This window comes from Candida tropicalis, assembly GCF_000006335.3.
Source record: "Candida tropicalis MYA-3404 genomic scaffold supercont3.2, whole genome shotgun sequence".
Lineage (NCBI taxonomy): Eukaryota > Fungi > Ascomycota > Pichiomycetes > Serinales > Debaryomycetaceae > Candida > Candida tropicalis.
In genome coordinates, this window is record NW_003020049.1 from 200,461 (window position 1) to 226,743 (window position 26,283).

The 26,283-nt window shown below is 34.1% G+C and overlaps 11 protein-coding genes across 11 annotated transcripts; 7 read left to right on the forward strand and 4 right to left on the reverse strand. All coding sequences in view use genetic code 12, as the record gives it.

The window, feature by feature from the left end:
- Nucleotides 1-55: 55 nt before the first annotated feature.
- On the forward strand, nucleotides 56-2,593 carry CTRG_01184 (AMP deaminase; the record flags this gene model as incomplete). Its single annotated transcript, XM_002546833.1, has 1 exon — nucleotides 56-2,593. One exon carries the CDS (start codon nucleotides 56-58, stop codon nucleotides 2,591-2,593), a length of 2,538 nt encoding a protein of 845 aa, XP_002546879.1.
- Nucleotides 2,594-3,129: 536 nt separating this feature from the next.
- On the forward strand, nucleotides 3,130-4,860 carry THI20 (trifunctional hydroxymethylpyrimidine kinase/phosphomethylpyrimidine kinase/thiaminase; the record flags this gene model as incomplete). Its single annotated transcript, XM_002546834.1, has 1 exon — nucleotides 3,130-4,860. One exon carries the CDS (start codon nucleotides 3,130-3,132, stop codon nucleotides 4,858-4,860), a length of 1,731 nt encoding a protein of 576 aa, XP_002546880.1.
- Nucleotides 4,861-5,189: 329 nt separating this feature from the next.
- On the forward strand, nucleotides 5,190-9,584 carry PAN1 (Pan1p; the record flags this gene model as incomplete). The annotated part of the gene is made up of 1 exon (XM_002546835.1): nucleotides 5,190-9,584. The coding sequence occupies one exon, from the start codon at nucleotides 5,190-5,192 to the stop codon at nucleotides 9,582-9,584; it is 4,395 nt and encodes a 1,464-aa protein (XP_002546881.1).
- A 178-nt stretch (nucleotides 9,585-9,762) lies between these two features.
- Nucleotides 9,763-12,198, reverse strand: HSP78 (chaperone ATPase; the record flags this gene model as incomplete). The annotated part of the gene is made up of 1 exon (XM_002546836.1): nucleotides 9,763-12,198. One exon carries the CDS (start codon nucleotides 12,196-12,198, stop codon nucleotides 9,763-9,765), a length of 2,436 nt encoding a protein of 811 aa, XP_002546882.1.
- Nucleotides 12,199-12,821: 623 nt separating this feature from the next.
- DFG16 (Dfg16p) lies at nucleotides 12,822-14,600 on the reverse strand (the record flags this gene model as incomplete). The annotated part of the gene is made up of 1 exon (XM_002546837.1): nucleotides 12,822-14,600. One exon carries the CDS (start codon nucleotides 14,598-14,600, stop codon nucleotides 12,822-12,824), a length of 1,779 nt encoding a protein of 592 aa, XP_002546883.1.
- A 1,157-nt stretch (nucleotides 14,601-15,757) lies between these two features.
- Nucleotides 15,758-18,769, forward strand: CTRG_01189 (uncharacterized protein; the record flags this gene model as incomplete). The annotated part of the gene is made up of 1 exon (XM_002546838.1): nucleotides 15,758-18,769. The coding sequence occupies one exon, from the start codon at nucleotides 15,758-15,760 to the stop codon at nucleotides 18,767-18,769; it is 3,012 nt and encodes a 1,003-aa protein (XP_002546884.1).
- Nucleotides 18,770-18,844: 75 nt separating this feature from the next.
- CTRG_01190 (uncharacterized protein) lies at nucleotides 18,845-21,352 on the reverse strand (the record flags this gene model as incomplete). The annotated part of the gene is made up of 1 exon (XM_002546839.1): nucleotides 18,845-21,352. One exon carries the CDS (start codon nucleotides 21,350-21,352, stop codon nucleotides 18,845-18,847), a length of 2,508 nt encoding a protein of 835 aa, XP_002546885.1.
- Nucleotides 21,353-21,381: 29 nt separating this feature from the next.
- On the forward strand, nucleotides 21,382-22,275 carry NBN1 (histone acetyltransferase; the record flags this gene model as incomplete). The annotated part of the gene is made up of 1 exon (XM_002546840.1): nucleotides 21,382-22,275. The coding sequence occupies one exon, from the start codon at nucleotides 21,382-21,384 to the stop codon at nucleotides 22,273-22,275; it is 894 nt and encodes a 297-aa protein (XP_002546886.1).
- Nucleotides 22,276-22,656: 381 nt separating this feature from the next.
- PGA33 (Pga33p) lies at nucleotides 22,657-23,550 on the forward strand (the record flags this gene model as incomplete). The annotated part of the gene is made up of 1 exon (XM_002546841.1): nucleotides 22,657-23,550. One exon carries the CDS (start codon nucleotides 22,657-22,659, stop codon nucleotides 23,548-23,550), a length of 894 nt encoding a protein of 297 aa, XP_002546887.1.
- A 163-nt stretch (nucleotides 23,551-23,713) lies between these two features.
- Nucleotides 23,714-24,898, forward strand: CTRG_01193 (uncharacterized protein; the record flags this gene model as incomplete). Its single annotated transcript, XM_002546842.1, has 1 exon — nucleotides 23,714-24,898. The coding sequence occupies one exon, from the start codon at nucleotides 23,714-23,716 to the stop codon at nucleotides 24,896-24,898; it is 1,185 nt and encodes a 394-aa protein (XP_002546888.1).
- Nucleotides 24,899-25,013: 115 nt separating this feature from the next.
- CTRG_01194 (uncharacterized protein) lies at nucleotides 25,014-26,141 on the reverse strand (the record flags this gene model as incomplete). Its single annotated transcript, XM_002546843.1, has 1 exon — nucleotides 25,014-26,141. One exon carries the CDS (start codon nucleotides 26,139-26,141, stop codon nucleotides 25,014-25,016), a length of 1,128 nt encoding a protein of 375 aa, XP_002546889.1.
- Nucleotides 26,142-26,283: the final 142 nt, after the last annotated feature.

A 26,283-nucleotide genomic window follows, 5' to 3' on the forward strand; every position in this document is an offset into this window, starting at 1 on the left:
CTGCGAGGTTTTTCCGGCCGAATATGTTTGTGTGTGCTTGTGCGTGTGTGCGTCAATGAATAAAAAATTACAAATTCCGAAGATGTCGTATTTGGGTTTTGATTGCTCATTTGAAAAAAAACTCCAGTGTGTTGTAAATTCAATTCCTTTTGAACACACACAGAAACACACACACAGACATACAATCTTTAACCCCTGCTGTGACTTACACAAGATAACATTTGATACCATGACAAAGAAATCTAGTTTGAGCTTGCAGTTAGAAAATAGCAACAATATTCACAACTTGCACGACAATGAACATGCCATCTACTCGCATGACGAGACTGAAGATGAGGATGATCTTGAAGAGAATAAAAATGATTATGACCACCATTTTAATCAAGATAGTGACGATGAAGATAATTCACACCTTCCAAGATCTTACACTTCAGCTAGTTTCTCCACTTCTGAAGATAAATTTATGAAGGATCACGATTTGAAAATGAAAGCTTTTGAAGCATTACACCATACCAATGGCGCTTCCCAAGCACCTCAATCTCCAGGATCACCAAAGAATAGTTTTGTTAAAAGAAGACCTTCAATGATTGATATGCCTCAAAAATTCAATCATATTAAACCACCAACTCCAAATTCAGATTTGCGTAAGAATTTTGCATCTGATCCAAATGCATTACCTGAAGATGTTCCATCTGATGAATTGATTGAATTTTATTCAAATGTTAAATCTTGTTTAGATCTTAGACATAAATTCTTGAATTTATCATTACAAGTTCCTGAACTGATCAATCCTAAGAATCAACCAGGATGGGAAATTTATCCTCCTCCACCAAAACCTACATATAAATCCAAGAATAGATTCAACCAAATTCCGAAAGAGTCAGACGATTCTGATGAATTGGAACAATTTGATTTTAGTAAATGTGAAATACCAGAAATTACAGACAGTCCTTATTATTTTACTTTGAGTGATGAAGATGTTTATGAAGTTCATGAGAAGAAAACTGATAAAAAGTTGATTCAAGTTCCTAATTTACATGATTATTATTCAGATTTGAATAAAATTGCAAGAATTTCATCTGATGGTCCTACCAAATCATTTGCATTCAAAAGATTACAATATTTGGAAGCTAAATGGAACATGTATTACTTGTTGAATGAATTTGAAGAAAACAAACAATCTAAACGTAATCCACATAGAGATTTTTACAATGTTCGTAAAGTTGACACTCACATTCATCATTCGGCTTGTATGAACCAAAAACATTTGTTGAGATTTATCAAATATAAATTGAAAACTGAACCAGATAAGCAAGTTATATTCAGAGATGGTAAAATCTTAACCCTTTCTGAAGTATTTGATTCTTTGAATTTGACAGCTTATGATTTGTCAATTGATACTTTGGATATGCATGCTCATACTGATACATTCCATAGATTTGATAAATTTAATTTGAAATATAATCCAATTGGAGAATCTAGATTGAGAGAGATTTTCTTGAAAACTGATAACTTTATCGATGGGAGTTATTTGGCAGAATTGACTATGCAAGTCATGGAAGATTTAGAAAGTTCCAAATATCAAATGAATGAATTGAGAATTTCTATTTATGGTAGATCAATTCATGAATGGGACAAATTGGCTGCATGGGTTGTCGACAACAAACTTTTCAGTCATAATGTCAGATGGTTGATTCAAGTTCCAAGATTATATGATATTTACAAGAAGAATGGTAATGTTAGATCATTCCTTGATATCATGAAGAATATTTTTGAACCATTATTTGAAGTTTCATTGAATCCAAAATCTCATCCTAAATTGTATGTTTTCTTGCAACGTGTAATTGGGTTTGATTCAGTTGATGATGAATCGAAAACAGAAAAACCAATTCAATCACGTAAATATCCACCAGCCGAAGAATGGAGTTCCACTCTGAACCCGCCATATTCATACTACTTGTACTATCTTTATGCCAACATTGCCAATTTGAACCAATTGAGAATTAGAAACAAGATGAACACTTTTGTTTTGAGACCACATTGTGGTGAAGCTGGTGATCCAGAACATTTAATTAGTGCATTTTTGACTTCATATGGTATTTCTCATGGTATTTTATTGCGTAAAGTGCCATTCATTCAATATTTGTACTATCTTGATCAAATTGGTTTGGCCATGTCTCCACTTTCCAACAATGCTTTGTTTTTAACCTATGACAAGAATCCTTTCTATAATTTTTTCAAGAAAGGGTTGAATGTTTCATTATCTACTGATGATCCGTTGCAATTTTCATACACCAAAGAGCCATTGATTGAAGAATATTCTGTGGCAGCACAAATTTATAAATTATCTGGTGTTGATATGTGTGAATTAGCCAGAAATTCATGTTTGCAAAGTGGATGGGAGGCATCCATTAAGAAACATTGGTTAGGTAAGAATTATTTACTTGGTGGAGTTGAAGGTAATGATATTGAAAAGACCAATGTTCCAGATATCAGAGTTGCATTTAGAGAAGACACTTTACAATGTGAAAAGGATTTGGTCCATTATTATAATAGTTTACGTAGATCACTGGATAGTAGATCATCTCATTAATGTATTGTTTTGTTCTTATTTATAACGCATGGTTGTAAGGTTAAGGGTACCCATAAAGGGACTTAACCTAGATTGAAACCGTGTATTGGCTTGATAAGTATATAAACAATAAAGAAAGAGTGGTGTTTAACAGTGCGAATTATGTAGGAGCGCTAGCGAGTGCTAGTGAGTGAGCTCTGAAAACGGTATACGCACATCCTACCTTACAATGGTCAATTAAAAGCATACAGAAGTTTAGGCGCATTTTTTTTTTTTTTAATTATTTATTTTTAGGTTGTAGTGGTTTGTGTAATATGTATAATAATTAAAGTATGGTATCCATACAATAGTTATTAATTTATTACAATACCATAGTGGGACAACCAAATGGAAACGAATGTCAGACAACGGTCCCTAAAAAATTTTCATTTACAGGACATCTATAATTACATCTTTCCGATTTCGTACCCGTTTGCACAGGATATATATATAAGTAAGCTTAAATCCCTTCTATTGACACCATAGTCATAGTCACATTCAACAACAAAAAATTCAAAATGAAAACAACTACCTTAACATTAAGAAACGCAGATGATGCAGCCCCACAAGTCACTCTCAATGCAGTAATGACAGTTGCCGGAAGTGATTCTTCTGGAGGTGCTGGAATTGAAGCTGATTTGAAAACATTCAGTGCATTTGGTGTATATGGAATGACATGTATTACTGCATTGACAGCTCAGAATACAACTGGTGTTAGAAATTTCGATAAAACATCTCAAAAATTGATTCATGAGATATTGACTGCTAATTTAGAAGACATGTTATTTGGATATCCTAATGGCGAAGAGGCACCATTGAAAGCAATTAAAACTGGTATGTTAACAGAAGAAGCTATTAGAGAATTGGTTGAATATTTACCTAGAATTAATAAATACGGGGTTAAATTGATAATTGATCCAGTCATGGTTAGTACTTCTGGTTCCAAGTTAAGTGACGATGAAGGTATGAAATTATGTGTAGAGAGTTTAATTCCAGAGGCTACTTTACTTACCCCAAATTTCCCTGAAGCTGAAGCATTGTATAAATTAACCAAGGGAGTGGAGAAAAACATGGATATTAACTCACTTGATGAATTTGTTAAATTTGTTGTTGAATTACAAAAATCTTTAAAGTGTAAAAACTTATTAGTTAAAGGTGGTCATATTCCATTCACGAAGGACGGTTTTCCAGCTAATGATTTGAAACAAGCAAATCTCCGCATCAATGATATTTTATATGAAAGTGAAGATGACAAAGTCACCATTTTTGAATCAGATTATATTAATTCCACTGATAACCATGGAAGTGGATGTACTTTAGCCTCGGCAATCTCTGCTAATATTGCTAAAGGGTTATCTTTAGAAGATGCTATTGCTATATCGGTTGATTATATTCATCGTAGTATGACTAGTTTGAAGAAGAAGCTTGGGTTTGGCAATGGTCCATTGAATCATACTGTTGCTCCAGTTAAGAAAGTCAGTTCAATTGTAACTGGTCTGATGGAGAAAACATTACAAATCACAAATGGAAATACTTCCTTTTACGAATATCTTATTAATCATCCTAAAGTGAAGGATAACTGGAAGAGATACACCGAACATCCATTTGTTAAGGCCCTTGCAGAAAATAAACTTCCATTTGAAAACTTTATCTATTTTTTGAAACAAGACTACCATTATTTAGTCAACTATGCACAAATACAAGCATTTGCTGGTGCAGTTGCACCTACTTATCAACAAACACACGCACAAGCTACAATTATTGGTGAAATTGTTACTGAAATTGAAAGACACAAACAAAAACTTTCAAAACATTACAATATTGATTATGAAAGAGACATGGATTTTGATGTTCAATTAGGACCGGGTCCAGCATGTATTGCTTATTGTGATTACTTGATTAATGCCAGTAAAAATGAAAATTTTACAGGGATCAAAACTGCTGTTTCACCATGTCTTCATGGTTATGCTGCTGCTGGTGTCTATGGTCAAAAAATACGTGAAAACACCAAAGATTTCGGTGTTGTTACTGAAGAACAATCCAAGATCTACCAGGCATGGTTAGACGATTATACTTCTCCTTGGTATACTGGAGCTGATGTTGAAGGAAAGAAAGCATTACAAGCATTGGCACAAGAAGACAATATGAATGACAAGAGAATTGAAGAATTGGTTGACATTTTCAATGAAGTCACCAAACTTGAAGTTGGATTCTGGGACGAATGTTTAGATCTTAAGCCAGCAAACTAATCAATTGTATAGGTTTATAGATGAATTTTATAAAAATCCGAGGTGATCCGGCGGGTTGGTTTCTGTGCCTCCTTTTTATATTAATTGCAGAACTCGTAGATCTTAGTGTTTTTTTTTTCTTTGTCTCTGGTTGTCTCGTTTTTCTTTCAGTCAGTGCAGTCAGTCAGTCGCAGCAGTTAAACCAACTTTCAACTTTCATCTTTCAACGTTCGACGCCGACGAAAATCATTTTCATTTTTCCTGCTTTTTTTTTTCTTTTATAATACGTTTTTCCTAATTTCCTATAACCACGGACCACATTCTATATTTCCATTGCTTAATAGAAATTGATGTATAATCCATACCAACAACAGGGAATGGGGTATAATCCCCAACAACAACAACAGCCACCACCTCAACAACAACAAGGTGGTGGTTTTGGCTATAATTCTTATCAACAACCACAATACACTCAACCACAAATGTTCTCACAAGCAACTGGATTCATTCCACAACAACCAAACTTGTACGGATCTAATTTCCAAAATCCCATGGGAATTGCCACTCAACCAACTGGCTACATGCAACCTCAACCTCAACAGCAGCAAGCTCAACCTCAACAGCAACAGCAACAACAGCCAATGTTACAAGCTCAGCAAACAGGTTATATTCAAACTCAACCTACTGGATTTGGAGGAGCTGCACCAGTAGTTACTGAAAACAGTGAATTGAAGATTCCTAACATGAGATTGTCTTTCATCACCGCTGAAGATCAAAAGAAATTTGAACATTTGTTCAGAACTGCCGTGCCAAAGGGTGAACAATCAATTACTGGAGATGCTGCTAGTAGTATTTTATTGAGATCCGGTTTACTGGCCGTGACATTAGCAGAGATTTGGACATTATCAGATATCGATAAGACTGGTGCATTATTGTTCCCAGAGTTTGCATTGAGTTTACATTTATGTAGTATGGCAAAAAGAGGTGAACCATTACCTGGTTTACTTCCTGAAAAATGGCGTAATGAAGTTCAAAGTTTTATGGATCAAATCAATTTCAGTATTCCAGATGATCCTTCTAAAGTTTTAGCAAATACTCCATTTGCCAGTTTTGCCCCACAGAAGGATGATTGGTTAGCACCACAAACTACTGGATTCAATTCCCAAGGTCCACCTCCAATGACTTCATTCCAACCACAAGCAACTGGTTTCGGTGGGTTAGTTTCTCAACAAACTGGTGGTATGCCAATGCCTACTACTTCGTTTGGTGCCCCACCTTTAACTGCACAAAGGACCGGTGGTGGCACATTGATTCCATTGCAACCACAACAAACTGCTGGTTTGATCCCAGCTCAAAAGACTGGACCATTACAACAACAAAGAACAGGTGGTCTTCCACAACAAACCACAGGTTATAATGCTCAACCAGTGTTGCAACAACAAAGAACCGGCGGATTACCTCAACAAACTACTGGCTACAATGCCCAACCATTGCAACAACAAAGAACTGGAGGATTAGTCCCACAAACTACTGGTTATCAACAACAAATGCAATCTCAAGCCACTGGAGGTTTTGTTCCAACTACTTCATTCCAACAACCTCAACTTACTGCTCAAAGAACTGGTCAAATGTTACAATCTCAACCAACTGGACCATTACAAGCTCAACCAACCGGTAGACCAGGGGAATGGGGATTTGTCTCTATGCCAACTGGTGGTATTCCCGGTTTGAATGCTATGCAACAACATTTCTTGCCAAACACTCAATTGCCAACATCCAATTTGCATAGTGCTATGGATACTAGTTTGAAGAGCAATGTTACTTGGGCAATTACCAAACAAGAAAAGCAAATCTATGATGGACTTTTCCAAGCTTGGGATAACCAAAAAAGAGGATATGTTGATTCTACAGTTGCTTTGAATGTTTTCACAAAATCTGGTTTGAGCAGACCAGATTTAGAATCTATTTGGACTTTAGTTGACACTGATGATACTGGTAAATTGAACAAGAACCAATTTGCTGTAGCCATGCATCTTATTTATAGAAGATTGAATGGGTATGATATTCCGTTGAGATTGCCACCTGAGTTGGTTCCACCAGCTGATAGAACATTGAGAGATACTATGGACTCATTGAAGAACTCTTTGAAAGGAGGTTCCACCAACAAGCCTGTGAAGCCACCAAAGCCACAGACCAAACCTGATGGTACTAGATTTAAGAACAATGATGACAGTTTTGGTTACGTTTCCAATGCTCGTCATAGAAGAAAGTCAACCGATATTCACGATACTGGTTCAAAATCAAGTTTGAAGACTTCATCTGATTCTGATTTGACCATTGAAGATATGAAGAAGTTAATCCATGAGAAAAAGATTTTGTTGGATGCCATCGATACTGAAGATCAAGCAAACAACTACTCCAGACTGAGTATCGGAAGTCAAGATCAACAAGTTATTGAGAATTTGAAGAAACAAATCATGGATACTCAATCTAGAATTGACGAACAAGGAGTCGGTAGTGCATCCAATGAAGAAAAGAAACAATTGTCTAAAACTTTGGATCATTTGACTAGAGATATTGTTCCTAGATTGATTTCTGATATCCACAAAGTTAATCAAGAAATTGCCAAAAAGAAAGTTGAATTGGTTAAATTACAATTGCAAAAGGAAAATCCATCATGGAATCCAGAAGATGATGAATCCCAAATTGTAGGTACTGGTCCAAATGGTGAAGTTACTGATTATGACAGAATCAAATTTCAATCTCGTAAGAAGTTGAACCAAAGAATGGCTGCCTTGACTGGTAAATCAACTGGTGGAAATTCTGAATTGGACTTTAAATTGAAGGATGCATCTGAAAAAGCACAAGCTGAAGCTAACAGTCAATCAGAAATGATTAAAGATATCGGTGCAGGAATCAAGGCTATTGAAGATGAATCTGCTAGCAAGCTTAATGTTTCTGTTACTCAAGATGCTGGTAGTGATAAATGGGAAAAAGGTGTAGGTATTTCTGCTGAAGTTGCTAAATTTGTCAAAGATTTACAAGCATTTTCTGAACAACAAAGCCGTAACATTGCCCAATCCAAAGCTGCCGAGCAACATAAACAAGAGGAATTGGCCAAACAAAAGGCTGATCTCACTGCCAGTCATAGCAATTCGTCGTCTCCAGCTACCAGGGCTGCTTATACTACTCCAGAAGAGAGAGCAGCATACATCAAGGAACAAGCCGAAAAGAGAATGAATGAAAGATTGGCTAAACTCGGAATTACTAGAAGAGGTAAAAGTGCATCTTCTGAATCTGTTCCACAGGTTCCAAGAAAGCCAGAACTGGCCCCAGCTCAAAAGACAGAACCAGCACCTGTAGCAGAAGCTACGCCAAAAGCAGTTGAACCAACTCCTCAAAAGGTTGAAACTCCAAAACCACAACCTGTTGAAACACCAGCTGCAGTTAACAATACAAAAGTTGAAGAAGAAGAATCTTCTGACGATGACGATGATGAAGAGTATAGGGCCATGTTGAAACAAAAACAAGAAATGGAAGCTCGTGAAAAGGAAAGAAAATTGCGTAAGCAAAAGGCCAAAGAAGAGAGATTGGCCAAGATTAAGAGAGAGATGGAGGAAATGAAGAAGAGAGAGCAACAAGAAAGCGATGATGATGAAGAAGAGGAAGAATCTGTTCCTGTTACTACTGTTCCAGTTTATAAACCAAGTAGTCAAGAGTCTGTTTCCAAATCGGTTGAAGAGCCTAAGAAAGAGGAATCAGTTGCTGAGCAGCCAAAACCAGCCCAACTGACTCATGATAATAACCCATTTGCTAAAATGAACAACAATTCTCAACAGCAACAGCCATCTGCAAGTACTACAGGTGGTAATAATCCATTCTTCAAACCAACTACTCAAGAAACAGGAATTGATCCAAAGAAGGCGGCTGCTCAAAGAGCTTCTCAAAGAGGTATTTCTAGTAGCAGTGGTTGGAGTGATTCTGAAGATGAAGAATCAGAGGATGATACTCCAAATAGAGCAGGTGCAGCTCAATTGGCTAGTTTGTTATTTGGTGGTATGCCACAACCTCCAACCAGATCTGATTCGAATCTTGATAAGCAGGTAGAAACTCGAGCTGAAGAACCTAAACAACCAGTGGTCGTTGATGAATCTAAAAATGATAGTTATGTGAACATTCCTTCATCTTCATCAACTGGTGATTTTGAAACTCCTGAACCTGCTTCTCAGTATTCTTCAAACGAAGTGGCACCAGCAGTGTCAGAACAAGCACAAGCAGTGCCAGATCAAGCACCACCAGTGCCAGAACAAGCACCACCAGTACCAGATCAAGCACCACCAGTGCCAGAACAAGCACCACCAGTACCAGAGATTGCACCACCAGTGCCAGAACAAGCACCACCAGTACCAGAGATTGCACCACCTATTCCAAGTTCAATCCCTCCACCTCCACCTCCACCAGCACCTCCAGTTCCTGGCCAAGAATCAGGATACTCTGATTCAGTTCCACCACCAGCACCTCCATTCCCATTTCCAGGTCAAACAGGTGCAGCTCCCCCAGCACCACCTCCACCTCCTCCACCAGCACCTCCAGCAGGCGGTTTCAATGATTCTGGTGCATCTGCTGCTCCATCTGGCGGTGCACCAAACATCAGTGCTTTACTTGGACAAATCACGGGTGGTAAATCATTAAGAAAAGTGGAAACTAAAGTATCATCTGGAGCCACAGTTGGTAGAGTATTATAAACTTGATAATACTCCTTCTCCTTCTCCTCCTCCTCGTCGTTGTCTGTTATTTTTATTGATGTAGAATATATACAATAAGAGAGTATAATAATTTTTGTTTTTAATTGGAAATTCATTTTTTTTCTTGAATTGAAAACAATATTTAATAAACTACATTTACTTATATCACCGACCCTACTTAATCTTCTTCATTGTCTTTTTCTTTATAATCTTCTTCTTCTTTTTCAACAGCTGAACGTTGAGTATGATTTGGAGCAACATAAATCTTATGATCTTTAACATCAACTTTAACAGTTTCATTTTCTTGTACTTCACCAGTGATCATACGCATTGCTAAAGGATCTAATAATTTCTTTCTTAAAACTCTATTTAAAGGACGAGCACCATACGTTGGATCATAACCTGAATCAGCCAACATAGTCTTAGCAGATTCTGATAAATCTAAAATAATACGTTTATCAAGTAAACGATCATCAATTTCTCTTAAACGAATATCTAAAATTTCTCTTAATGCTTTCTTGGATAATCTATTAAATACAACAACATCATCAATACGATTTAAAAATTCAGGAGCATAATGATGTTTTAAATTTTCCAATACTTGATCTTTCACTTCTTTATTAATATGTCCATCTTCATATTTATTCTTATCGGCTAATAAAATTTCTTGTCCAATATTTGAAGTCATAACAATAATTGTATTTCTAAAATCAATTTTTTTACCATGAGAATCAGTTAATGAACCTTCATCTAATACTTGTAATAATAATTTGGATAAATCAGGATGAGCCTTTTCAAATTCATCAAATAAAACAACAGAATATGGTTTTCTTCTAACTGCTTCAGTTAATTCACCACTTTCATCATAACCAACATAACCTGGAGGAGAACCAATTAATCTTGAAATGGTATGTTTTTCTTGAAATTCAGACATATCAAATCTAATAACTGCATTCTTATCATTAAATAAAAATTTAGCTAATGATTTGGTTAATTCAGTTTTACCAGTACCCGTTGGACCTAAAAACATAAATGAAGCAATTGGACGGTTTTCACTAGTCAAACCAGCACGTTGTAATCTAACAGCATCAGAAACAGCATCAATTGCTTCATCTTGGCCAACAACAGATTGACGTAAAATAACATTCATATCTAATAATTTATCCTTTTCACCTTTCAATAAATTGTTTACTGGAATACCAGTCATTTTAGAAATAACACTAGCAATATCTTCAGAAGTAACAGAATCATGTAAAAGATTGGATGATTTAACAGCCAATTCATTTTTACTCAATTCTTTAATCTTATCTTGTAATTCAGGAATAGTGGCATATTGAATCTTGGAAGCAGTACCATAATCACCTTCTCTAGTAGCTTGTTCCAATTGATGTTTTGCTTTTTCTAAATCTGATTTGGCATTTTTAACAGCATCAATAGCACGTTTTTCAGATTCCCATTGATCAGTCAATTCTTTAAGTTCAGATTTCTTAACTTCTAATTCATTTTCCAATTTATGTCTTCTATCAACTGAAAGTTGATCTTCTTCTTTTCTCAAGGATTCCAATTCAATTTCAATAGTCATAATTTGTCTATCCAAAGTAGCAATAGCATCAGGTCTTGATTCATGTTGCAAACGTAATGTAGAACTAGCTTCATCAACCAAATCAATTGCTTTGTCCGGCAAGAATCGATCAGTGATATATCTGTTTGAATATAATGCAGCAGTAACTAAAGCAGAATCCATTATACGAACACCATGATGAACTTCATAACGTTCTTTTAAACCTCTTAAAATAGAAATAGTATCTTCGACGGTTGGTTCATTAACAGTAACAGGAGAAAATCTTCTTGCTAAAGCAGCATCTTTTTCAACATATTTTCTATATTCTTCAATAGTAGTAGCACCACATAATGATAATTTACCTCTTGCTAATGCTGGTTTCAATAAATTTGAAGCATCAATAGAACCTTCAGCTTTACCTAAACCCATTAATAAATGAAATTCATCAATAAATAAAATAACACTACCATTTTTCTCTTCAACTTCTTTTAAAATTGATTTTAATTTACTTTCAAAATCACCACGATATTTAGCACCACTAATTATCCCAGCTAAATCTAAAGTAATAATTTGTTTATCTTTCATTGAATCAGGAACTTCTCCACGTACAATACGTTGAGCTAAACCTTCCATAACTGCTGTTTTACCAGTACCGGCATTACCGATCAATACGGGATTATTCTTAGTTCTTCTAGATAAAATTTGAATAGTTCTACGAATTTCATGATCACGCCCAATAACAGGATCCAATTTACCTTCTTTAGCTAATTGAGTTAAATCGGTACCAAATTTCTCTAAAGCTGGACGATTATCTCCTTCTTCAGTTTGTTGCATTTGAAGTTTTCTAGGAAGTGATTGGTGGAAAAATCTAACTTGATTAAAATTTGGTTGGAATACAAGGGAATGTTGGGGTTGATAAACATTTGGTGATTGTTGTTGTAAAGACTGTTGTTGAACATTTCTACTAATTGACAATGGTATACTTTTAGCTAAGTTAAATGTGGATGTAGATTGTTTGATCAATCTACTTTTAGGAATTCTTGATGATAACATTGTTGTTTTATGTATGGAGATTAATTGAAAATGAAAAATGAAAAATGAAAATAAAAGGATTCACTTAGTTAATATATAATATGTACAAGATAAGTAATAAATTGAATTGTTAATATTCAAGGGAGTAACTAAATGATTATTGCTATAATTTATTTTCTAGAAGGTTATGGATACTATTTATATGCTTAGAATGAGTACGTGATTAAGTGAATAATAAAGGGATCATGCATTTGGGTGTAAATTCACTCAACTTTTTTTTTTTTTCGCTCCATGGGAAATCGAAATCGACAGAAATTTCAAGAAGATTCTGGAACAATTTTCTACAATCAATACAATCATCTACTACGAGATTCACGTGATTGAGATCTGATCAATGTAGAGTCGTCATTACATGTAGAACGAGATATCCATCCAAGGTTGGTTAGACTATCAACATTCGCCATCCTTTCCAACACTACTTGCAAATATAACATTGCATCATATTTTGTGTAATAACAATCAGATATCCAAACCCCGTCGTAATAATTATTTATAACCATGAACTTTTGTATATTCCAGTATGTGTAAAAAAAAAAAAAAAGACTCAAAATAAATATTAATACAAGTGATAATATTATACTCTATTATTCTTTCCTATCATTCCAATAATCTCCCGGGTTGAATCCAGGATGTGGTTGGAATGGTGGTGGTGGTATTTGTGGCTGTGAATCGTCTTCGGTGTCTATTGGAGGAGGAGGAGGAGCACTGGTTCCCTCTTGAGCAATATTAGTACCCTCTTGAGTAACTTCGTTATCGTCAGCATCTTCATCATCCCATAGTTCATAATCATCAACATACTCGTCGTCGTATTCATCTTCATACTCTTCCTGTTGGTGCATATCATTGGAAGCCATATTGGTCATTTCAAAATCATTCTCAGCTCTACCTAAATCTGCATTTGTAGCTACAGGAGTATGATTAACAAAAGCGTGCGATGAGGAAGGAATCATTTCATCAGCATTTTCTTCTCGAATTCGGTCGTCTCTAGCAGATGAACCATTTCTCAGGCCCAGCAGGTGTATCAGCAAATGCAGTACTGGTTGCTTCTGTTGTTGCAACTGTCGTTGTTGTTTGAATCTATTCACTGGACTATCATTTGATGAGCTATTGGAGAACGTAAACATTTCCTTCGAATCTTCTGTATCAGAGACAGACATGCTTTCGACATTTTGGTTAAATCTCATAGGCCTATTCATCATCCAATCTTTAAAATTCCCAAAAGCACGATGTATTTTATCTCTTTCCGTTAAAGCCAGTTCTCCAGCTTTGGTTCTATCAAACTTCTTTTTACGGCTATTTCCTTCACTCCTATTCAGTTGAATACTCAAAACGTCATCGATACTTATTCTTCTTCCAAGTACACCCATAAGCTCAAATCTCTTTTCCAATATCCAAATATTGAAAATCCACTCCCATATTGTCGTAATTAAAATCAATTCAATTAAATACGGTATCAACACCATCCATGTCCTGATTAACCAGTTGTTTTTGAATAGACTTACATGCAAGATATTCAAAACCATATGTAATAGTATCAAAAACCAATTAAACATACCTAATGGAAGTAGCTTCTTGCTATAACAAATTTTTCTCGGGTTCTTAATTACTGTGGTGTAATACAATACATTCCCACCAAACCAAACCACAATCACAAGGTTAGTTGCAAATCTAATGGTATTCCATTTATGATATTCTGTCGAGTCTGCTCCAACGTCGATGCTCCCATGCGTGTTACATGAGGCTTGATAGTATATGCTACAGGCAATATAAGCAGCCATCAATAACAAGGTGAACATTCCTATTATTCGTTTGTATCGTTGTTTAGCTATCTTAACAATGATTTGAAACCATGCCAGCATGGTGAACACTTGTTGAATTATAATCAACACTCTATATTCTACTCTATTATATAAAGTAGAATGTAGTTGAATAATATCCAAAACATCTCTATAGTACTGGTCTGCCGCAGTTTCTGTGACTTTACTGAGCAGATACGATGTGACAATAGCATAAAACAACGTTGCTAGTTGTGTCAATATTGGTTTTCTCTTATACTTGGGTGATACATATAATAGTAGTGACAACATCCACATTGAAACACATGAACCACATAGCACAAATAGTAGTGCCACTAATGTATCTCCATTATCTCTTTTATTGTATGGGAAGTAATTAAAATCCATAAAATATGGGTCCAACGTTTGGTTAAGAAATGTAATCATATCGGTTACTGTACAGTTTGTGGCATAATATGCCGGTAGCATCACTGTCAGATCATTATCCCATGTATTATTTATAGCATCTAATATAGATAGATGCCCCGTATTTAGGTGATAGATCGAACAACTCATTCCTATTACCATAAACTTTACTTTTTCAGCGTTGATGAAATGAACGACTGACTGACCTTGTGTATTCTGATATTTTGATAAGTCTAAAGTATTGAATTAATTCACTTTAAGAAAACGAAGACAGTGTGATAAGTAGTGTTTCTTAGGATATATATGAGGTGTTGTTGTTGTTGTTTTGATTAAATATCTAATTTGATATTGAATTCATGCACATTATTTTTTTCTTCTTCTTTGCCCTGCGCTAGACAACGCTTCAAAATTATTGTGCGTGAAGGTTTTTCATACCAGAAGAGTAAAGAGACGCGCTATACTATAGAGTAAATGTCTTTAATGATGGTTATGGTCTAGTATCTTACAGTCATGGAGAAATAATAGGCACATTTTGTCATTAGAGATTACTTTGAATCCTCTGGGTTGAATCAGACATTATCACCTAGCAAGGTGGTTTTTCTCTGATCCATTTGTCAGTATAAACCATCACTTCATAGGTATCTGACACTGCCTCCTTGTCTCCTCCCATGTAATATACACAATCACAATCAAACAAGAATTATTAGTAACGGATCATCCTTAAGGAATTCTTGGTATTGGAGTGTTACAATCACCGCAACATCAATCATTCGACATGTCTCGCTTTATGTAGCAAAATTTGCGACATTAATTGAACAAAAAAATTACACCGACATAACGGCGTATCCCAAAAAAAAGAGACATGAATATTTGTAGCAGGTCACCTAACCAGCAGTTTAAATCCGATGAATTAACCCGCCCTTCAGAATGATCATGAACGACAAGAAATGAAATGGACTTCGTTATTGATTCTTTTTTTTTTAGTTCAGATCTAACTTGCATAAGCCATCTGATTCTCACCTGAGGTTCAAACGAAGCGATGTCACTAAAACAGAAAATTAGTTCGTTGGTTTATCTTTCTCTCTTGAGTGCGTGTGTGTTGTCTCACTCTCAATGATAAAAAAAATGTCGTGCACTTCCAAAGAAAACGATCACACGTAAAATTTCTTTTTTTTCTTTTTTTGATTTTCCAAAATTTCTGTTGTCTTTATTTTTTATTTTCTCGTGGTGATTTCTCAAGCAAGAAAGCCTTTTTTTTCTCTTTTTTACAACCAATAAGTTGGCAACACCAGAAAGGCAGACATCGTTCATAGCTAATCATGTCTTATCCTCAAATATCACAGGCTCAATTTGGTGGTCAGGCGACTGCTTCACCAAACCAAGGAGTTGATGGAAATGAACTAAGTGAAAACATACAAGCATTGGACTTAAATCAACAACAACAACAAGCAGCAACATCAACTAAAAAGAAATCAAGACGTCCAGCTAGAGCATTCCACACAGAGTTTAATAGCCCTTCACCTGGCCCAGGTCCCATTCCTATTCGACCAATTTCTCCAATGGCAAATCCATACATGAACCAACAATCCCAATATTCCATGGCACAGAGTTCATCTTTCCCAAACCCGCTTAATCCTTTGTCTCGTCCTCAATCACCAGAATCACACCCTCTTGATACTAGATCAACAACAATTGATCAAACAGTTTTACAGGATATGAATTCTTTCAACCAGAATACCCAGTTGTCTTTACAAGAACAGAGATACAACACTCAACACGAGTTTCTTGTTCCAGATGTGTCTGGTAACTATACATCGTTTAATACTTTTGTTGATATCTCCCCACCAGATGCCGGTACTCAATTCCATACAATTGATCAAGGAAATGCCCTGTCTAAATTTATGAGATCAACATTGTATTATGTTCCAGAATCTGAACAATTAAGACTGGCTACAAAATTACCTATTTCTGTTACCGTCAGACCATTTGCACCAGTTTTAAGCACCGAGGATCCAATTCAAACAGTTGATTTTACCATGAATGATCCACATTATAGACCAGAAGATCCATTGAGCATAGGGCCAATAAGATGTCACCGTTGTCGTGCGTATGTGAACCCATCCATGCAATTCACTCATAACCAAAGATTTGTTTGTAACATTTGTCAATTTGCAAACAATGTTGTTCCTCCTCAATATGCAACTGTCTTAGATGGACGAGGATATAGAATTGATAAATTTAATAAGCCAGAATTACACAAGGGGGTTTATGATATTGTTGTTCCAAATGAATACAATTTTGGTGGACCTGACAAGGAGTCTCACCCATTCCATGTTGTGTTCTTGATTGACATTAGTGAAAATAGTATCAAGCAAGGTTTACCTGTATTAATTGCCGATTCTATTCGTGCCACATTGTATAGCTACAACCCAGAAGATGACGAAGTGGCACCAGAATTGCAAGTCATAGAAAAGAACACCAAAACAAAAATTTCCATTATTGCATTTGATAAGAGATTGCATTTCTTTAACTTGTCTCCACATTTAGATGCTACTCAAGTTGCTGTTTCATCAGATTTGGAAGACCCATTTGTTCCATTCCATACAGGTTTGTTTGCTGATCCAGATGAAAGTAGATCAGTCATTGAAGATACATTGAGTTATATTGAACAATTATGTTCAAGTGACAAAATTGCCGACCCTGAACCTTGTTATTCAACAGCTATTAAGACCGCTGGTATGTGTTTGGATTTATATGGTGGTGGTAAAATTGTATCAGTTTTGTCTGTTTTACCATCCTGGGGTCCAGGTGGATTGAAATACAAAGACAATAAATCTGTTGGAAGAACAGCTGCTCCAGAAGTCGAGAAGAAATTATTCACCCAAGACAATGAATTTTACAAAGCATTAGCCAAAGAATTTATTGAAAAGAGTGTTGGCTTAGATGTGCATGTTGTGTCTAATACATCTGTTGACCTTTCTAATATCGGATGGTTAGCATCCATCACCGGTGGTGAAATTTCTCGTTGGGCCAATTTTAATTTTGAACGTGATGGTAGAGCTTTGACAGCTAAGATTTATAACTCTGTTAAGAATGTTGCTGGTTATCAAGGACAATTGAAAGTCCGTTGTTCAAATGGTTTACAAGTTACTCAATACTATGGTACATCATCAAGTCTTGGTGATACCACTATTATCGGTAAGACTCAAGATCCGATTATCCCAATTTTAACAAAAGACCACTCATTCACTGTGTTGTTTGAATATGATGGTAAATTGAGTCCGAAATTGGATTGTCACTTTCAAGCTGCCTTGTTGTATACGGATCCAAAGGGTGTCAGAAAAGTCAGAGTTATCAACTTGGTGCTTGCAGTTACAAAGAGTTTGGAAGATGTTTTCCATTTTGCTGATGAAAGTGCCATTGTCACTACCATTACCAGAGACACTTTATCATTTGTTGGTGAACAATCATTACTCGAATTACGTGAGTCAATTAATAACAAGTTGGTTGATATTTTCACACATTATAGAGCCATGAATGAATATGGACATAATCGTGCAAAGACTTTCACTAACAAGATGTTATTCCCAGATGCTTTGAAGCATCTACCACTTTATATGTTGTCACTTTTGAAAAGCACTGCAATGAAGGCATCTACTGGAATACCGTCAGATGCAAGATTAGCCGACATGTACAGCATGTTGTCAATGCCAATTGATAGATTAATGTATCATTTATATCCAGCATTGGTTGAATTGCATTCTATAGAAGATGAAGATTGTACAATTGATGAAGTTACTGGATTTACCAGATTGCCATTGTATAAAGATTTAACTGTTAGAAGTTTGGATCGTGGTGTTTATATTCTTTGCAATGGTGACAAGGTATTTGTTTGGATTGATCCAGAAGCCAATATTATGTTGTTGAAAGATGTATTTGGTGAACATATTGAAAGTATTAATGATATTAATCCATTAATGGATGAACTTCCAGAATTACCAACAGAAATTTCACAACAAGCACGTAATTTAATTAAATATTTTCAACTGGAAATCAATGGTTTATCAAGTTTAGGATCAGCTGGTATTAATATTGTTAGAAAAACTCTTGATGGTAGTGAATTTATCTTTAGAGAATTATTAATGGATGATCCACTTGGAGCAGCTGTTAAAACAGCAAATGGACCAAGTTTTGCTGAATATTTGACTAGTTTACATAAAGCTGTCCGTGTTAAATTAGACAGTGATAAAGCAACTCAAAATATTCGACATTTAATTTCAAATATTGAACATGATAGTGATACCATTGCACAAAGATTTATGCAATTTTAATAGTTTCAATAAAAAATAGTAAACAGAAAAAAATATAATTCATCAATTAATGCATATATATATATATAATACATACTACTTGAATCTGCACATTTTAATAACTTCCATAATGATCTCTTTAGGTTCATTTTGAGATGATTTTAATATACTTGTACAACCAGATTTCAATTTAGAATTTGTTGATAATTTGATTAATAATTCTTGATTAGTATTAGCAGCGGCATAAACCAAATTTATTAAAATATAACAAGTTGGTAAGATCAAATTGATTTCATTTGATTGATTCGTTAATATTTCAGAAATGATATTAATTAATTCATTAAATATATCATTATTTGAAACAAGTACTTCAGAAATCATATCAAATTCAGTAGCATTTGCTAATAATCCAGAAATAACAATTTGTAAATCAATATTATTAGAATTAAATAATTTAATTAATAAATCTAACCGTTTAAAATTTGATTTAATTTCAAGATTGAAAAATTTAGCCAACATTAGAGGTTCATTAATTAAATTTGCAATTAATTCCCAACTAGATTTTTGAATTTTAAAATTTTCTGAAGATGATATGAAATTATCAAGATAAGATTCAAAAAATTGTTGGATTAAAAATTTTTTTAATTCTGAATTTTCCATAGCTGAGATATTTGTTAATGATAATAAACTTTCAAATCGATCTAATAATGTCATATCTTCGAGATAATTAGTTTTAGAATTAAATTCTTCATCAGTTTGATATTGTGATATATCTGGACCTAATAATTCTTTTAAAAATGGTATTGCCGTATGAATATCATATTTGGTGAATGATATTTTGGGATCAACAGAAATCAACATTCTGGCTAATGATCTATCGGCAAAAATACGACATTCAATAATATTGGAATCTTTAGTATTTGGAACTGCGTATGCTAGATTCCCCTTTTTAATGATATCACTGAAACCAATAAGGTAATTTAATGCAATATTTAAACCGCCTTGTTTAACTAATTCCACTCTGGTTGATTTCTGTTGATCAGTTGATAAATGATATATAATTTTGATAACTTCATTAAGTGAGTTGTTCGAGGTAGCACTTGATTTATATGATTTTAAAGTTGATATCTTGGAAATGATTTTATCTTCATTTAATAACTCACGATTGAATAGTTTGATCCCTTCTTGATTCTCTTCATCACTATCGGAACCATCTTTAGGAGTAGCCATATTTTTCAATTTCCTTTTGGTATTCATATTGGATTCCCGATCATTAACGTCTTCAACTTTAGTTATATTCGAGATTATCGACAACAACCCATATTGTAAGGAAGTATGCATATGAGTTGAATCAATTGAAGTTTCTTCGAGTTTTGTGAGTAATACTTCAATTAAAAGAACATCCATTCTTATGAGGTTTCTCACTTCCCAGTATAACGAAAGATACATCAACCCTTCAATTGAGAGTTCAACATAATTTGGATCACTCTCAGATTGTTTAACATAGTCTATTAATACAGTAGCTAAGTTTACTGTAGTTATCTCAGTTTTCTTCTTTTCAAATTGAACAACTTTCCAAAGTTTTGCAAGGGCTAAACTTGATACGACTTGGATCTCAGTATTACTTGATTCAAATGACTGACTTAAAAATGTGAAAAAATTGGAAACACTATAGTTTCGGCAATTTTCAACAATACAAGAAGAATCAATTAATTTAATCATAGGGATAGAGAATGTAGTGTTGTTTCCCTCTGTGATAGATGAAATGCGATCAAGTAAATGTCTTGTGGTCTTATCATCTTGATAGATTATTGTACATATATCGGGAACAATTGGGAAACACATCTCAAGGATAGTTATAAAATTCAAGAATCCATTATAAGTCAATGATGTGTCATCCATTTGAACATCCAAATAATCTTTGATAATATTTGATGTTTCTTCTCTTTGTAGTTTTAAATTCTGAATAATTAACACAAACACGGCTTGCTGAATTTCTTTATCTTTCCCATCAATATAAGTCAAGAATAAGTTTAAATGTTGAGGATTGGATAACTTCAAATGGGTAATCAAGGAACTATAAACACCCAAGTAGAATGCAGCATCAGTATTGTCGGACTTTATAATTATTCTTAAATTGGAAAACAAGTTTTGGATTAAATCGTTGGATGGTTTATTTTGAGCTAATGCATTTACTATAAGATTGCCTGATTTATCATTTACTTTATAAAGACATTTAAGAAATTCCATTGGAGTATCAAGAAGTAACTCATATAAAATTTTCGAATTATCTGGTATTTGAGATTTTGCTAACAATTGATTATACAATTCGGTTTTATCTTCTTTTGACAATCCATCATTTGATTTGAATTTATTTAATAATTCTGAAAATTCACCATCCTTTATGGATAAGCTTTCAATCTTTTGATTCAATTGTTCTTCAGACATTATCTTGGTATCAACTCCCGTGGCACTAACATCAAACCAACTTGAAGGACGAATGAACAGAAAAAAAAATGGCAACAAAAAAAAATGGCAACAAGAAAGAAAAAAAAATTTGTCACTCTGGTTTGATGATATCACAACAAAGGTATTAATCATCATTAAAACTCAGTTCATAGAACCAATCAATCATGGATACGACTACGGTGCTTGAGAAATACACACAAGATTTATCTAATGTTCCACTTGAAGTGAGGTACTTGTTAGCAGAGATCAAATATAAAGATTCATTATTAGTAGAGGCAAGAAGACGATACCAAGCTCGAGATAATCAACTACATAAATTTATTCGTACCAACGGTACATTAACAAAACATCCAAAAGAAGAACAACTATATTCAAAAATAGAAGAAGATATGAAGCTTTGTCAAAAAATACAAAAGGAGAAAATTGTACTCGGAAATACAGCATTATATTTGATATCTAAACATTTACATAATTTTGAAAATGATATTGCTAAATTAGAACGTGATGATTTATTACCACCATTGGAAACAGTAGTAGAATCAAATGATGGAAATAAAGATGCCTATGGGTTATTAAATGGATTATCTGATAGTTTGTCACGAACGCCAACTCCAAGAAATGGATCATCAGCAACACCAGTAGCTGAGCTGGTTAAAAAAGGACATAAGCGAAAATTAACCTTAAAAGGAGCTTCAGGTGCAGTATCACAATCATCTCGACAAGTTAAACGAGCCAGATCTGAAGAAAGTGAGGAACCATCACCATTTGAAGGAAGTGGTGGTTCATTAGCATTAAATGGGCATACAGACTTGAACGCCAATGGAATAGGAGTAGAGAATGGGGGTCCAAACGGAGATGATGCAGATAATAACTTATATTGTTTCTGTCAACGTGTATCGTTTGGTGAAATGATTGGATGTGATAATGATGATTGTAAATATGAGTGGTTTCATTGGAGTTGTGTTGGTATTACATCACCACCTAAAGATGATGAAATCTGGTATTGTCCAGATTGTGCTCCCAAAATGGAAAAAAGAAAGAAAAAGAGAAAGAATTAAATAGGTTGGATATCTGTTTATAGCGTACTAATATTGATGCTGATGATGATGATGTTTACGATGTTGTTCAAAGCCTAGATTTAAGATTTTCTATAAATAGGCTTTTCTGTTTGATCGCTTCCACGGGAGGAAGGGAACGATTTACGCGGATTCTAAAAATATGAACGCGATATCTTTCTTTTGATTTGCAAACACACAATGAATTTTTTTTTTCATAGAGTAGGGAGAAAAAAAGTTCGAGACAACCATCAACAGCTTTATCATCAACAACAAAAACAACAACTGTTCAGATCACGAGGGAATATTCCTTTTCTTTTAGACTAGCCACTTACATTCGTTTACTTTTTGCATTATACTACTTATAGCCATTGCTAATTGATCATGAAGTGGTTTATACTTTTAACTTTGCTTGTACAATATAACTTGGCTGCCGATGCGGTAGCTGCTGCTGCTGCTGCTGATGCAGATACTACCACTGCTGTTGCCGCCGCTGCTGCTGCTGCTGATGCTGATGCTACCACTGGTACTACAGCTGTTGTTGCAGCTGCTGCTGCTGCTGTGGATACCACAACCACACCTGTTGCAGCTGCAGCTGCTGCCGCTGCTACTACGGCAACCACCGTGGATGCTGCTGGTGCCGTTACTACAGCAACAACTGGAACCACTACCACTCCTGTTGGAGCCGCCGCCGCTGCTGCTGCTGCTGCTACGACTGCCACTACTGCAACCACTGGTGTCACTACTAGAACTACTGCCAAGACCGGTACAACTACTGGAACTACTGTGAATACTGGTGTTACCACTGGAACTACTGTGAATACTGGTGTTACCACAGGTACTACAACTACTCCTGCTGCCGCTGCTACTACAGGAATTACTACCACTGTTCCAGCTGATCCAGCTACTATGAATGCATCTGATTTATCAATTTATCAATATACTGTTACTATGAATGCAGCACAATTACAACAATATTTAGCCACTGCATCAACTAGTTCTTCTTCTGTAACTGGATCTTCTAGTAAATCATCATCCAAAACTACTGCTGCTGCTGCCGGTAATTCTAATCAAGGTACTGAAGTTGATGACACTACTAAAGGACTTACTTTTGTTACTACTAGAACATTAAGATCAAGTAGTAGAGCTGCCAGTCAAGAAACTGGAAATTCTACTTCTTCAAGTGCTACTCAAGCTAATGTTGCTGGAGTTAATTTGGTCAATTCTTCTGTTGTTATTTTATCTTTATTCTTTGGTATTTTGGGTGGATTTATGTAAGAGAGTGTTTTTATAAATATATTAGGATATAATGTACGTGTACGATTGTACAAAAAGTACCTAAAGTTCGTGTATCTAAATCAAAACCAAAAGATTTTTTTTTTCTTTTATTTTATTCTATTTTCCAATATGAGTTACTATTAGAAACAACCACTATTCTACAATGATGTTACGTTCTACAAGGTTGATAAGACCTAATCTTAGGTTAAATCAACTTCTGATATTAAGATTTAATAACACATATGCATATATTCAAGATTTCCCTACATTACAATCAAAAATTAAATCAAATATTTCATCAGATTCATCATCTTCAGATATTTTACAAGCATTATCAAGCATTAAAAATTTACAACCAAATTATACAATTCATGATCAACTAGATGAGAATTCAGAAATTTCAAAAGAATCAATATTAATAGTTAATGAAATATTTAAAAATTGGAATAATCATTTAATAACTAATGAATTATTACGAGAAATATTTATATTAAATTTACCAACGTTAATAAATTTAAAAATTATTGAAATTTTTTATAAACAAAATCCAAATGGTATAATTAATAAAGATATTGCATTAATTCCATTAAGAAATGCTATATTTAATGCTGACTTTATGAAAGCTATTAAATTAACTGATTTAACTGTGGGACATAAAAATTATATTGATAATATGAATAATATTTTAAAAAAAGGATTAATTAAATTAGCTACAACAGCTGGAATAATTACTTTATTTACTAAATTTGGAGTATCTTCAATGATTGATTCTGGATTAATATCTCAAAATTGGGAACATTTAGCAGCATTAAATTCGATTATTTTAACATATTTTATAAATTCAAGTTTTTTTATAACTATTGTTAAATTAGGTAGAACTTTAATTAATTCAGGTGGTGATTATCTTACTTGGCAAAAGGGGACATTTTATAATCATTGGTTTAAACATGCTGATGAATTATTATTTAGTTCAAAAATTATTGAAGCTGATAGAGAATTAAATCAAGGGGAAAATAATCCTGAAATTGTTGAAGAATTATGTCGTATTCCATATGAAGATGAAAGAGATGCTGCTAAAGGTTTAAAAGCTAGTTTTGATAGATATGGTAATAAAATTAGATTATTAACATTGAAAGATGATTTAGAAAAAATCAAATTTCAAGCTTATTGGATGACAGGTGGTGATGGATTTGAATGGGTTGAACCAGATCAAGATCCTGCTGAATTGGAATGGAAAAATCATTTGGAATTATATAATAAACCTGCTTTAAATCAAAGTGAAGTAAGTGCTTTACGTTGGGCTGATGATTTGATTCAAAAATCAACTACTGATGATTTCGAAGAATAATTATTAATGAATTACGCTATATAAACACACATATATATATAAGTATATTGTACATAGATTGATATATGAAAGAAAAATGCAAAATATATAAAACTCCCCTGGTTATTTATTAATTTCATACAACTTGATGATTATCTTGTGATGATAATTGAGAATTAACATCATCATCTTGATCTTCTTCAGCAACAATCTCTGTTGCAGTGCTTGGAATGAGACGAATATCATATTCTGTATCAAGTTTTAATTCATCCCAAGGTTCAAAATTTAACCATACCATTTCAAATTGATCATCATCATCCATTCTATGATTACCTAAAATAATTGAAGATTTATTAAAATTTGGATTAATTAAATTTGTTTTACCTTCCATTATATCATCTAATCTTTGTGCTTTATTTAATTCATCGACATCTTTCAAATCTCCTTGTAATAATTCATTCCATCTTGTTTTATTATTATCCCTTAGTCTATGATAAATTTCCAAATACTTCCCTTTATTATTTAATTTATGTAATACACCTCCTGTTTGAATTTGATTTGTACCAGTGGTGTTGATCCCAGTAGTATTTAATACATTAATATTTTTACCTAATTCAACAGATAAATTAGCAAAATTATTTGAATCTTCAATTTCAATTTCTTTTTCAACATTTTTAATCCAATCTTCAACTTTATTAATCCAAGTTTTAAAATCCATTGGCTTATAATATTGATAAGCACCAAACCATAAACTTGGTTTATCACCATTTTTAATAGCCATTCTTCTATAATGTTGAGATTCTTCAAACCATGGATCATAAGGTAATGTAATTCTACATAATTCTAAACCACTTCCAAATGATAATATCAGTCCAGTTATTACACTTAGTAATATTCTACTTATTGATCCAGTACGTACTAATTTTGGTGGGGAATTTGGTAATTGAAATCCTCCCATTGGTCGAAGTCTTGATAATGTACGTGCATGTTTGAAAAATCCACAACCTAAAATAAATTGTAATCCAATCATTGAATATAATGCTGGTAAATTATCTGATGCTGGTGTTAATGGACCCCAAATTAATCCAATTTTAGGATTATGGGGTATTAAAGTGGCGGGATTGGGAATTATAATTGTCGTTGATCCCGGTGTAGAAGAAGAAGATGATGATGAGGAGGAGGAACTGGTATTGCTGTTGTTGGAATTATCTTGGTTCTTTTTGTTTGCTTCATCTTTATCGTTTGGTGGTGGTATATAACCCATTGTTGATGTACTACTTCTATTATTACTACTACTACCAGTAATGTGAATCGATAATCAGGGTATGAATGGATTGGTAAGACTTTTTTTTAGTTAAGGGCAAATGTGTGCTCACACTATAAAAGTACATGGTCGTGTGGATGTG